Source organism: Rattus norvegicus, chromosome 13, assembly GCF_036323735.1.
Source record: "Rattus norvegicus strain BN/NHsdMcwi chromosome 13, GRCr8, whole genome shotgun sequence".
In the NCBI taxonomy this organism is placed as follows: domain Eukaryota; kingdom Metazoa; phylum Chordata; class Mammalia; order Rodentia; family Muridae; genus Rattus; species Rattus norvegicus.
Genome location: NC_086031.1, coordinates 76,371,030 through 76,385,546, shown reverse-complemented (window position 1 = coordinate 76,385,546; position 14,517 = coordinate 76,371,030). Strand labels below are relative to the sequence as shown.

Sequence of the window (14,517 nt, the reverse complement as noted above, 5' to 3'; positions counted from 1 at the left end):
TATACAAAGAACTCAAGAAGTTAGACCGCAGGGAGACAAATAACCCTATTAAAAATGGGGTTCAGAACTAAACAAAGAATTCACAGCTGAGGAATGCCGAACGGCTGAGAAACACCTAAAGAAATGTTCAACATCTTTAGTCATAAGGGAAATGCAAATCAAAACAACCCTGAGATTTCACCTCACACCAGTGAGAATGGCTAAGATCAAAAACTCAGGTGATGGCAAATGCTGGCAAGGATGTGGAGAAAGAGGAACATTCCTCCATTGTTGGTGGGATTGCAGACTGGTAAAACCATTCTGGAAATCAGTCTGGAGGTTCCTCAGAAAATTGGACATTGAACTACCTGAGGATCCAGCTATACCTCTCTTGGGCATATACCCAAAAGATGCCCCAACATATAAAAAAAGACACGTGCTCCACTATGTTCATAGCAGCCTTATTTATAATAGCCAGAAGCTGGAAAGAACCCAGATGCCCTTCAACAGAGGAATGGATACAGAAAATGTGGTACATCTACACAATGGAATATTACTCAGCTATCAAAAACAATGCCTTTATGAAATTCATAGACGAATGGTTGGAACTGGAAAATATCATCCTGAGTGAGGTAACCCAATCACAGAAAAACACACATGGTATGCACTCATTGATAAGTGGATATTAGCCCAAATGCTTGAATTACCCTAGATGCATAGAACACATGAACTCAAGACGGATGATCAAAATGTGAATGCTTCACTCCTTCTTTAAAAGGGGAACAAGAATACCCTTGGCAGGGAATAGAGAGGCAAAGATTAAAACAGAGACAGATGGAACACCCATTCAGAGCCTGCCCCACATGTGGCCCATACATATACAGCCACCCAATTAGACAAGATGGATGAAGCAAAGAAGTGCAGGCCGACAGGAGCTGGATGTAGATCTCTCCTGAGAGACACAGCCAGAATACAGCAAATACAGAGGCGAATGCCAGCAGCAAACCACTGAACTGAGAATAGGACCCCCGTTGAAGGAATCAGAGAAAGAACTGGAAGAGCTTGAAGGGGCTCGAGACCCCTTATGAACAAAAATGCCAAGCAACTAGAGCTTCCAGGGACTAAGTCACTACCTAAAGACTATACATGGACTGACCCTGGACTCTGACCTCATAAGTAGCAATGAATATCCTAGTAAGATCACCAGTGGAAGGGGAAGCCCTGGGTCCTGCTAAGACTGAACCCCCAGTGAACTAGATTGTTGGGGGAGGGCAGCAATGGGGGGAGGGTGGGGAGGGGAACACCCATAAAGAGGGGGAGGGGGAGGGATTAGGGGGATGTTTGCCCAGAAACCGGGAAAGGGAATAACATTCGAAATGTAAATAAGAAATACTCAAGTTAATAAAATAAAATAAAATAAAATAAAAAAGAAAGAGTAATTGTGGCTTCATAGAAGGAATTTGGTAGCGCTCTGTCTGTTTCTATTTTGTGGAATAGTTTGGATAGTATTAGTATGAGGTCTTCTATGAAGGTCTGATAGAATTCTGTCCTGAACCCATCTGATCCTGAGCTTCCTTTTGGTTGGGAGACTTTTAATAACTGCTTCTGTTTCTTTAGGAGTTATGGGACTGTTTAGATGGCTTATCTGATCCTGATTTAACTTTGATACCTCGTATCTATCTAGAAAATTATCCACTTCATCCCCATTTTCCAGTTTTGTTGAATATAGGCTTTTATAGTAGGATTTGATAATTTTTTTTAATTTCCTGAGATTCTGTTGTTATGTCTCCCTTTTCATTTCTGAGGTTGTTTATTTGGATACTGTCTCTCTGCCCTCTGTTAGTCTGGCTAAGTGTTTATCTATGTTGTTGATTTTCTTAAAGAACCAGCTCCTGGGTTTGTTGATTCTTCCTATAGTTCTTTTTGTTTCTACTTGGTTGATTTCAGTCCTGAATTTGATTATTTCCTGCTGTCTACTCCTCTTGGGTGCATTTGCTTCCTTTTGATCTAGAGCTTTTAGGTGTTCTGTCAAACTGCTAAAGTATGCTCTCTCCAGTTTCTTTTTGGAGACCCTCAGAGCTATGAGTTTTCCTCTTTGCACTGCTTTCGTGGTGTCCCATAAGTTTGGGTATGTTGTGCCTTCATTTTCATTAAATTCTAAAGTCTTTAGTTTCTGTCTTTCTTTCTTCCTTGATCAAGTTATCATTGAGTAGAGCGTTTTTCAACTTCCACATATATGTGGGCTTTCTGTCACTATTGTTGTTATTGAAGACCAGCCTTACTTTCCGTCATGATCTGATAGGATGCATGGGATTATTGCAATCTTCTTGTATCTGTTAAGGCCTGTTTTGTGACAGATTATATGGTCACTTCTGGAGAAGGTACCATGAGGTGCTGAGAAGAAGATATATTCTATTGCTTTAGGATGAAATGTTCTATAGTTATCTGTTAGATCCATTTGGTTCATAGCTTCTCTTAGTTTCCCTGCCTCTGTTTAATTTCTGTTTCCATGTTCTGTCCATTGATGAAAGTGGGGTGTTGAAATCTCCCACTAAACAAATAAGCAAAATAAGCCCATTGATGTTAAGAGATATTAAGGAATAGTGATTGTTGTTTCCTTTTATCTTTATTGTTAGAGGTGGAATTATGTTTGTGTCTTTCTTCTTTTGGTTTTATCGCAAGGAGATTACTCTCTTGCTTTTTCTAGGGTGTAGTTTCCCTCCTTGTATTGGAATTTTTTCATCTATTTTCCTTCGTAGGGCTGGATTTGTTGAAAGATATTGTATAAATTTGGTTTTTTCATGGAATATCTTTGTTTCACCATCCATGTTAACTGAGAGTTTTGGTGGATATAATAGCCTGGGCTGGCATTTGTGTTCTCTTAGGGTCTGTATGACATCTGTCCAGGATCTTCTGGCTTTCATTTTCTCTGGTGAGAAGTCTGCTGTAATTCTGATAGGTCTGCCTTTATATGTTACTGGGCCTTTTCCCTTACTGCTTTTAATATTCTTTCTTTGTTTTCTGCATTTGGAGTTTTAACTATTATGTGACAGGAGGAATTTCTTTTCTGGTCCAGTCTATTTGGAGTTCTGTATGCTTCTAGTATGTTTATGGGCATCTCTTTCTTTAGGTTAGGGAAGTTTTCTTCTATGATTTTGTTGAAGATAGTTACTGGGCCTTTAATTTGGGAATCTTCACTGTTTTCTATACCTATTATCCTTAGGTTTGATCTTCTCATAATGTCCTGGATTTCCTGAATGTTTTGGGCTAGGAGCTTTTTACATTTTACATTATCTTTGACAGTTGTGTCTATGTCTTCTCTGGTATCTTCTGCCCCTGAGATTCTCTCTTCTAGCTCTTGTATTGCGCTGGTGATGCTTTCATCTATGACTCCTGATCTCTTTCCTAGGTTTTCTATTTCCAGGGTTGTCTCCCTTTGCTTTCTTTATTTTTTTCTATTTCCATTTTTAAATCCTGGATGGTTTTGTTCAATTCTGTCACCTGTTTGGTTGTGTTTTCCTGTAATTCTAAGAGATTTTTGTGTTTCTTCTTTAAGGGCTTCTACTTGTTTACCTGTGTTGTCCTGTGTTTCTTTAAGGGAATTATTTATGTACTTCTTAAAGTCCTCTATCATCATCATGAGATGTGATTTTAAATCCAAATCTTGCTTTTCCAGTATGTTTGGATATCCAGTATTTGTTTTGGTAGGAGAACTGGGCTCTGATGAAGCCAAGTAGTCTTAGTTTCTGTTGCTTATGTTCCAGTGCTTGCCTCTAGCCATCAGGTTGTCTCTGGTCTTAGGTTGTCTTGCTGTCTCTGATAAAGGCTTGACCCTACTGTAAACCTGTGTAGACCAGTTTTCTTTCAGCTGGATCTAAGAACAGAGAGCTGCTCCTGGGTTTGTGTGCCCTGAAGTCTCCAAGCAGATTGCTTGGACAGAAGATTTGGTCTCAGGTGTGTCAGCACTCCAGGTGACTGGCTTTCAGATTTTGGGTCAGGCATAAACAGGAAGGGTTCTCCTCCTGACTGCTCTTAGGTTCCTATATCCAGAGGGCACTAGGCAGGTTCCTCTTGGGCCAGGAATATGAGCAGAAGTGGTAGACTCCCCTGAGCTCTCAGGATTTTCCACACTTCTGAGAGTCCAGCTCTCTTCCCCAACTTTTGGATCTTACAATATTTCTTCCTCTTCCACAATAACTCCTGAGCCTTGAGGAAAGGGAATTTGACATAGACATATCATTTGTTGCTGAGCACTCTAAAAGGACTTGCTCTCTGTACTTTAACCAGTTGAAAAGTTTCTGTGTTAACTGCTGTCTACTGAATGAAATACCTTCTACAATGAGGTCAGAGAGCTTAACTAATCTGTAGATATAGAGACATGAATTTACAGAATAATTTAATACTAACCATTTAGCAAATATTAATAGTATATTCACACCTGGGTCTTATGAGCTCCCCAATACTGGATCTTGTCCAGATTAATAGTATTAAGCATATATTTCCTTATGTTTGTGGAGTTGACCTTAAATATGATCAGAAAACAGTTGGATACCCCCATTTATGTCCCTATTTCACCCACGGTCATATCTTACCACATGATCACTGCTGTAACTCACAGAATTCACAGCTCTGCAAAACTATTTGTGACTCACCCCATACCCTAGTATAGAACCTTCTGGTATTATGAAAGCTACCTAGCATGGAGGCGCTTCTTAGTATCAATTTCATTTTCCCTTGCCCTGTGTGTGGTATCTCTAGTAATAAGATCCTACCATCACATTCTTGGTTACTAAGAGCACTTATCTGTCTTTGTATAGGATGTTCATTAGTTCATCACTTCTGTGATTTTTTTCAGGTTAGCTCTCCTACTACGTGCCTCTTTACAAAAATAATAGACTTGAGTAACTACAAAATTAGTTATGAAATTATTCAAATAATTATTTTGACACAGAAAAGAGATCATATTTTATTTAAGGGGAGGAGAAAAAGAGGGGACATATGCATGTATGTGATTTCCTAACTGGCTAGATGGATAAAGGACAAAAGTCGAAGGGCAATGAAGACTTTGGTCAACATTTAGAGACCCTATTTGGGTATAATGAGCCATGGTGTTCCTTTTTCCTCCATGTAAGTTGTATTTGCAAATCTGAAGTGGAAGGGAACATCCTGGATTACAGAAAAATATTTAGGGGTCAAAAGACTATAAGTGGAAAATGTTGTATTGACTGTGGCAATGCTAATATGCTTTAGGTTGCCAATATTCAAGCTACAAGTTAGCACTAGGTTGTGAACACAAGAGGGTAGGACCTCCATTCGGACTCACAGAGGATAAAGGCCTTTGCCTTTGTGGTGAGAGATGAGTTATGAAGACTCATGAATATAGCCAACTTGGAGTTTTTATATTTATTTTGCTTATTTGTTTAGAAGCCTTGACTTTGGGGTGGGGGCAAATAGCTAGAAAAATAAAAAATGTTCATCTGAGATTCAATTTTGTGCTCATAAATCAGTGGTTTTTAAAGTGTGGCTTTAATAAATATGATCTATGTGTCAGTGCTATAAAAACTGGTTCTCAGGCCTTGCTTCTAGAAGCCCTTTTCCGTAGAATGTAGATGAATGTTAGTCACCTGCTGTTTTCAATCATCCTGGATGAATATGAGACAGAATCTTGACCTCACTTTGTAAAGCTCTGATGCTATTCATGGAATGAGTCATTGGGCCTCTCTGGGCAACTGGCCCAGGCCATTTAAAATAGTACTTTTGTTGTTTGAAGGATAAGGTAAGGTAGGTCATTAGGCTACTTCCCTTTAGTACAAGACAGTCTACAAATTTCCTCCCCTTGATTGCTTTAACTGTGTTCTGAGATCAGTTTTTGTTGACAGGACAGGAGACTATTTAAGAGCTACAGAGGATGGGGTGGGAGACAATGAGCAAAGAGAACTGGGGGGCACCATTATTCAAAATGCACAAGAAGTGCTATGTTAACCCTAGCACTCAATGTTATGAACCACTTATTGGTTCATTATATAGATAATAAGGACTCTGAAGAAGGCACCATTAAGGCCTGGACTTTAGTTTATCACATTCATTTCAGAGACCAGTCAATCATCTAAGAAGTGTAACAAGGAGAGATACTCTCTGTGTTTCTAGGAAGCTCTAGGAACCTAAACCAGCCTTGTTTCCCTGGAACAGACTTATCTGAATGAAAATGGTTCTCAAAACCTTAAGAGAAATATATACTCTCTCTATAGTGGCCCTGGATTGAAAAAGAACAATTGTGCTGCACTCTGAAGTTGAAGATTTCCATGCTTATTATGCTACCAAAAAGATGAGGAGTGTACTTTAATGTATTTTGTACAGTGAAATTTCATTTCTCTGTTGCCAAACATTCCCAAAGTTTATAAGGGTATATGACATGACCTTCTGGTGTATTTTTACAAACACTACAAGATTCCTCAATATTTTGGGGTCTTTGGCTCAATTTTTTTGAATTCCAAATGGTTGTTGACTAGTGTCAGAAACCAATAGGTTTAAATGGGATGAAGGAAGCACTCTGTATCTTGCCGACTAAGACATCTAGTGTGGATATGGTACTATGTGCTTCGTGTTATCTCTAGAGAAAAGAATATTTCTTCTAATAAAACAGTGTGCTTAGAAACACAGATAAGAAAGCTCCTCTAATTTTCTTTAGCTATCAAAAAACTAAAAGTACTATTTTCGATGTTTTTTTAGTAGTGTTCTATGGTGTCCAACTTTGTTGATCAGTACCATTGTTTTTCTTTCTGACTTTTAATTTGGCTTTTATGTAACTGACTCTGTGATGATAGTTTGGACCTTTTAAATTGTCTATACTTACTATGTCTCCTACACATCTTTTAAATATATAAGACTAAAACCACACACTAAAGTAGGACTCATGGAGTTGGCTTTAACAGTACAATGTGATCTGGTACCTAGCTACTGGTATGACACCAAGATAATCCCTTTGTCTCCAACACACAGGAATCAGAAAGAGACCCTCCTGCCACCTGCCCATTAGAAACTTTAGTCAGATCGAGAAGGAAATAGAATGAGGTCAAAGGGAAGAAAAGCAGAGACTGAGGGGAAACATCACAGCCATCTAAGTTGACCGTCAAGACAGTCCCCACTGCTTCAGGAAGGAAAGGGAGCAACAGAACACCCCAAGCTTGGGCCTAGTAAGGAAACTTCAAGGGTACTTACTTACTTCCAAGAAATGAAGTTCTTAAAATTGGGATCTGCAAAGAATTGGTGCCTGTTTCCCACCAAAGAAAGCTAAAGCTGACTGTGGGCTATAATTTAACCCCACCCAGGAAGTCTGTTAGGGAGAGACCAACTGCTAACTGGCAGAGAGAGAAAGATTTCTTTTCATTGAGGTAGGACTGTACAGCTCCTACTCCCTAGAGGTGAATCAATGAAGTTGTAGGTTAATGCTAGAATATCCCCATGTTCTTTCACATTGAGGAGTATGTCCGTTTCTACTTGAAAGAAATCCTCAAACTGCTGACCTATCACTCATATTTCTGCTTCTCCTATTTAATGACCAAAAATAACTCAGTGAAATTGTCTCATTGGGAAAGGACAAGCAAGGCAAGCATCCCATCTCCAAAGTGTTTAGATGCATTTTCATGATTAAAACAGGACAGGGGTTGCATCACGTTTTAACTAAATGCTGTCTACAGAAGTAGTCACGTATTCACAGTATCGTCATACTTGTTACAGCTTGGATGAGGGAAAGTGGAATGCAGAAGGCTATTAGTGTGAGCAGAGTCTTGGATGGGTGAGTCTGGGCAGGGTGGAATAGCTGAGAAGGGTAGAAATGAGAAATGAACTGTCTGACTCATCAGGAATGGAGGCGGCTGTAGCTAACATGAACTGCACCTAACTTTCTCTTTTGCAAGTTTTAACACTTGCCAAGATGTGTCTGCATGGGAAAGGATTTCTCTGATGTAAGTTTGTGCTCTTTAAATCACTAACTTGACTATGACCCAAAGACAAATCAATTGCAGTACAATTATAAATACATTATTTTATTGTAGTTTTAAAATAGAGAAAAGGAACTGAGCATACATTGAAAGTAAAGGCTGAAATGGTAACATAGGAAGAAATCCAGATGCTATATATTGTTAGCTATCCCACTGCCTGGACTACAGAAACCTCTACTGGTATTAGAAAAAAAATCTCAATTCTGTTGGGCCTTTGCTGGGAATGTGGCAATACCATTTTGTCATTGTGCCTGCCTTGATTGTCCTAAGAATGAGACAGGGACATCAGAATGACATCATTAAGTTCCACAGAAATAACTCGGTGGATAACATGCCTGCTATGTAAGCATAAGACCTGAGTTCAAATCTCCCAAATCCATGTGATATCTAGGTGTAGCAGCACACATCTGTAATCTGAGAACTGTGGGTGGTGAGGTAAAGCAGCAATAGCTAAATCCCTACAGCCAAATGGTGGGCCAGCCAAGCCAAATAGATGAATCATGATGTCTCAATGATTAAGGGAAAAAGACACTAAGGAAGACACTCAGTGCCCCACCCACAAGCACATACGCACTTGCACAGGCTCTCTCACAGCACATACATGTTTTCACCTAAACAATTACACATATTCCATACAAACAAATAGAACATAACACACACACAGAGAGAGAGAGAGAGAGAGAGAGAGAGAGAGAGAGAGAGAGGGAGGGAGGGAGGGAGGGAGGGAGGGAGAGAGAGAGAGAGAGAGAGAGAGAGAGAGAGAGAGAGAGAGAGCGAGCGCTTTTACAAAGAATGGCGTCCGTCCTAGTGAACCAGTTTTCCGAAAGACATGTTCTGGATTGATATAAAAACTCTCAGACTACACAATTCCTAAAAATTAAACAATTGGTTCCTATAGAGTAGTGGTAGCCTACACAAACAGTGGTGCTTACAACACAATGAATATCAACACTAAGAGGTTTTCATAAATACATATGATATAATTTTAATTTCCTGAGAAGATATGCAGACACAAGAGTCTTTGTACACTATGGCAATTCAGCAAGTACTCATTTAAAAAAAAGAAGAAATAGAATAGCCTATCATAAGTATTTTTGTTACATGTAATAAAAATATTTTTAAATTAGTTTTATATAAAATATCACTATATAGCTTTTCACAAATACCTATAAATATTGTAAATTTTTAAAAATACTTTTCAACAAGAACTCACAAGCTGGCTAAATTTAACAGAGTCCAAACTCTGAACACAAATGTTCATTATTGTTTTCAAAAGTCAGCATGCCGGAGTGCGATGGACTCCTCCAACAGTATCCTGGATCTTCTTACTCTGGGCAAGAAGAGGAAAATGTCTGCTGGTAAAAGAATGGCTTTCTTGTAGCTTCATTCTGGCCACCTTGGAGTAAAGTCGATGCGTCCACTTCAGAGTTGAACTTATTCCATTTTAGAGATTTATCTTGTGATGGTAGAAACACCAGTTTCAAAGCAGAGACCATGCGAATGGCATAATGAAGAACACCACTCACTTAATTCATTGTGAGTTGTGAGTTGAGGTAAGAGTCTTAGGATTCATCTATCCATGTTCTCACTGTGCAATTATTTTCCCAAAAATATCTACCCGACTAACATCATAGCATTATTGTGTGGTGCAAGAAAACAGTTATAATTGCAAGTTAAGGAACACCAACCAAAAATTTGCTATCGTTGTGTAAGACAGCCAGAGAAGTACCCACTTCTGGTGTTGAATCTAGTGAGTACTGGTGCAAACTCTCATTTTACTGTTTTCAGCATTTATACACACATACACACAAGAGCAACGAAGGCATAGGGGAAAGTTCAAAATGAACCTGCATCCTGAGAATAACAAAATAAAAAAAATTTCCCAGATCAATTCCATTTCATGCCATCTTGACCTCTGTCCCTATAGGCTTTGTAATGTTCTCTGTCCTTTAAGAACACCACCTCTAAAGAAAGGTGTTGTTGGCATGTCTTGGCCACCCCACCATTCTGACAACTTTTAATTAGGAGGCTCTCAGATGGTGTGAGTTTGAAGGGATTAAGGTAAAACAACTCAAGGAAATTATGATGGAAAAAAAGGCCAAGCTACTGCCCCTACACCCTTTTTGCAAGCCAAGAAAGACTTCCACAGAAACAGGACTTCATTCTACCCAAGGATCAAGGTTGGGCAAACAGTCTTTGGAAGGGTTTCTGTCTTCTGCTGCCCATATTCCATTTATCATAGATTGTGCAAGTGCACTTGCAGACCCAACATTAGGGATGCGGCTCATTTGCTGAGTCCTCTTCAGACAGATATGAGGGTTAAACTTTTATATGCCAAGAGGCTCTGTGTTGATTTGTAAGCCCTCACAAACTGTGTACATTGCTAGCAATCAACCCCCTCCAGCCCACCCACCAGCATCTCTGGATACACTGAAGAAGATGAGAAGACCAAACCCAATCTCTAGGAGATGAATGAGAGATCTGGCATTAAAATGATCCCCCAGTATGTATTACTTTTCTGAATATGGTCTTCAGAGTTGAACTCCAAATATATGGTATCTCCAGCATTCAGTTCATAAATCCCTCCTATAGGTAAGATTTTAAAATCGTTTGTTAGAGTTTGTAGGGCATGGTTTTTTTTAACTATCTGTACTACAAAGGGGGCATTGTCTTTTATGTATTCCTTATCAACAGGAATCACTTGGCCATAGATTAAATACACGCCATTCTGAAGTATCTCCAGCATCCCATCAGATGTCATATTCACACAGTGAGGTTCAGGAGCTGTCATTTGCCATTTTGAGGATAATAGTTCTATAAGAAATTGAAAAGGAAGAAGAAAAATCATGTTTATATTATTATTTCATCCTCTATCTGATTGTACTTCATTCTTTACTGCCTTCAGGTAGATTCTTTACCTGGTCTATACTACTTTTCCCAGACCATATTTTAAATCTATTGTGAGAATAAACCATCTTTCTGTTTTCCAAAAGCTGAAGATCCTAATGGTTCTGTAACTCTTCTCAGGTAATATGAATGAAGAAGAGAGTGGAAGGGAGAGGCGAATCATATAACAAGACTAGTATAAGGACGGCTTATAATCTATGCACCCCGATCTCTTTCTTATATGAATACTATTTACTCTGTGGTGCTTTACCAATGACATATTCCCTAATCAATCTACACTCAGCACTGCTTTCCTCTGAGTACCAACTCTATATTGCCTTAATTTTCTTCACATAAAGTGTTAGCAAGAAACATGTTCTAAATTAATTTGGCCATTTTTCTACTGCCTTACATCCACTTGACGTATGATGTCTTTGATAATACATTTTCTCCATTTCTTTTTCAATTGCTGTACTCGCATCACCTAAATGAATTCTTAGAATTGTGTGTAGTCAACAAACTTTTCTTTTATTTTCATATGGGAGTCTTGCTGTATTGCTCAGTCTGGGCTCAAATTTCTGAATTCAAGTGCTCCTCCCAGCTCAGCATCAGTAAACACCTCTAAATTGATTGACAGTTCTGTATATCTGAATTTGATGCTTTGTATCTAAAATATGGTTCTCCGTGCTACTTCAACTTCATATAGCATTATCTAGCTTACTTCCAAATATTTACTGGTACAAATTAATTAATATATGTGTATCTAACTGAATATAACTATCCCTGGCCTAATTTTGCCACATGGGAAGTAGGATATACACAAATTTAGTAATGTCTTTTCCCATGTATTACATTGAAATATTTCCCAAATCTTAGTGGTTTTGTATAACTATGTAACTTCAGGGCTCCTCAACAGGTGCTTTTACTGATTCAAAGTACTTATCTAAACTTTTCTCCAATTCTCCATAACTTTATGGAGGGCATAGCCTAAGAGAGGTAAGACTGACTTAGATTCTCATTTACATGAATAACTAGGATAAGACTCAGAGGTAGATGCTGGAAGAGAATGGAGGAATGAGCAATAGAGCCAAAGCAAAGACTCGCTGCATCTCCAGTGAACCCTGCACTTCTCCTCCGGGGCATGCAGCGGGTGGGTCTCCAGGAGCAAGTTAATTTTTTTTCTATTTAATTCAGTTATGGGAATTTTTTAAAAGAACACCTTAGCATCATTTTTATCACATCAAAGAGAAATTTCAAACACATTATATATCCTTTTCCTTTCACTAGAAAAACAAAGCACAAAATAAGAGAGGGACACATTCAAAGACTGTCCTAACCTCAGGGCACCAAAGTATCTTGAAAAAATTGCAGCAAAAGATGGAAGATTGAAAAACTGAATTGAAAAAATTTGTCTCCTGTCAAGTGAAAATGCGTTTGTTTGGCCATACGAACAATAAAAATAGGTATACTCTTGATATTTTGGATGTGTTCTAAGAAATACTCTGAGACTCAGTGGGATGGTTGGCTTGCTTGTCAAATTGACACAATCTACAATTACCTGAGAGTCTAAGCAAGAACTGTCTATTTGAGTTTGTCTTATAGAGAGTATTTTCTTAATTAAGCTTTTAGATATGAGAAAATCCAGCCCACTATGGTTGGCGCCCTTCCCTGGGCAAGATGTCCTGAGCTGTAAGGAAGTCGAGGAAAAGGAACTGAACATACGAAGGAAAGCGATAAGCACGTGTGCTCCACTGCCCTCTGCACTTGACTGACTAAATCCTTCAAACCACTGCAGCTATGATTTCTCCACAGTGAGGGGCGGTAATCTGCACTTGTGAATTAAAATAAATCCTTTTTCTCCAGAAGTTGCTTTTCGTCAGGGTGTCTTATTAAAGCAACAGAAATAAAACTGAAACAGTCAGCAGCACTATTTTCCATGTTTTCTGAGCGAATATCAGGTGACTGTCACGAAAAGTGACTCAGAAGCAAAGAGGAAGTGCTTCTTCCTTCTCTTCTGTGCACTTACTCACAGCAGTAAAGGTTCCAGATGCCCTACTAGACGTTAGACATGAGTGGAATATGAGAAACGCTTTGACGAACGGTGGTAGGCGTCTGAAAAATATCCTTAATAAACCACCGAACTAAAAGCTGACTGCTGTGTGCAGATCCCCAAGGTTTTTAGTGGGATGTCTGTGCCTACCAAGAGTGTCACCAAGTGTGGGCTTGTCAATCGGGCTCAGCCCTGGAGCCTCAGGTCTCCCTGGGCAGATGGCAAGTGTGGGATGAATGACTGTAGTAAACAGAACGGAAAGCGAACAAAAGGATGCACGGGCTTTCTGAGGGCACTGGCAGTTGCCTTCTTGCATCCGAATCTATGGGAAATGAAGGGGAACCATGGAAGATGGGTTACTCACCAAACTTAACCATGCAGGGCTCTTTGGCAGTTGGCTGTAAAAGGAAAAGAAGAACTGGTCAGAATGATGGTACCATTGCTACTTGCTTGACTGATTATCCAGAGCTTACAGTTTCTGAAGCAAATTACTTTCCAACCCCCCCCAACTCCTCCCCCAAAATACTCCCTCCCCAACACACAAATGCAGACTCTTGTATACTTGGCTCACTTCTTTGTTTCCCTCTACAAATGACTGGCTCTGTCCTTTACATTTGACAGTTGAGTTTTAGGAAGACAGGAGGAAGCAAGTGAGTATGGATGCATGACCAGAGGCATGTTAGACACACGAGTTTAGCTGTACACAGAGACAAAGGAAAGCATGGAGAGAGTGGTGATCAGCATTATTTTAATTTTTAAAATGGTGTCATCGAATGCTAGATCTGATAATGAGAAGAAAGGCAGCAGATCTTTTGGCGGGGGAGAGGGATCTTTCACCCAGGACTTTGGTGTCTCATTCTGTTCCTCCACCTTTGACACACAAGGCAAGTGTGGAAGCTGTGTTCTTCCTCTCTAGTTTCCTACAAGCAGCAGTCTCCATATCCCTATCATTTCCTAAGATGATCTGTTGCTTGTTTCCCTTTACTTAAAAACAACAGTATTGGCTCTAGAAATATTTAATGTTTAGAAAACCCCATGCCATGTATAATATCTAGGGTGTCTTCAGAATCAGAAACAAGTGTTTCAAAATGTCTGCAACATGCCTCATCTTACATGCTGAAAGGTGACATTAATAATGGCTAATTTACAAATGCAATCACTTAAATGCTGTTAATGCTTCAGGATAAAAATAAGGTACAAACATCAAAGTTTTTGGTACTCAAAATGCATTGGTTCTCTGGGAGCAAAGTGCTCAAAAGACTTTTTTTAAACATGGAGACTGATATATGTTCCTTTTAAAGGATTTGTCCAGGTATTATGCTAGGAAAAAAACAAAGAGAATGGAAGGCAAAATCAATGAAGTCGGTTAGGCATGGACTGGAATCTACAAACCGGAAAGCACAGTGTCTCTGACCGAGGTGCTGGCAGAGGGAAAAGAAGCCAACTGGTCTAATAGAGTGACACATGACTGTCACAATAGCACTTAAAAGGCTGTAACAGAACTGTGGCTTTTAGGTCAATCCAGGCTATCTCTGAAAGGAAGCAAGAAGTAACTGGAGTTTCTGACGTGAATACTGGCATGAGGCAATGGGAAAAAAGGAA

General features: G+C 39.3%; 1 protein-coding gene across 2 annotated transcripts in view; it reads right to left on the bottom strand.

The window, feature by feature from the left end:
• Positions 1-14,517, bottom strand: part of Tnfsf18 (TNF superfamily member 18) — a 73,884-nt gene that overhangs the window by 55,127 nt on the left and 4,240 nt on the right. The window contains exons 2-3 of one of the 2 annotated variants that reach the window (NM_001398596.1): positions 13,280-13,313; positions 8,939-10,793 (exon numbers count right to left, since the gene is read on the bottom strand). In NM_001398596.1, coding sequence (NP_001385525.1) covers positions 10,441-10,793; positions 13,280-13,313 — 387 coding nt within the window. In that variant the 3' untranslated portion in view covers positions 8,939-10,440. Of the gene's footprint in view, positions 1-8,938; positions 10,794-13,279; positions 13,314-14,517 lie in introns of those variants that run through there. The other variant, XM_039091401.2, reaches the window with a different exon arrangement.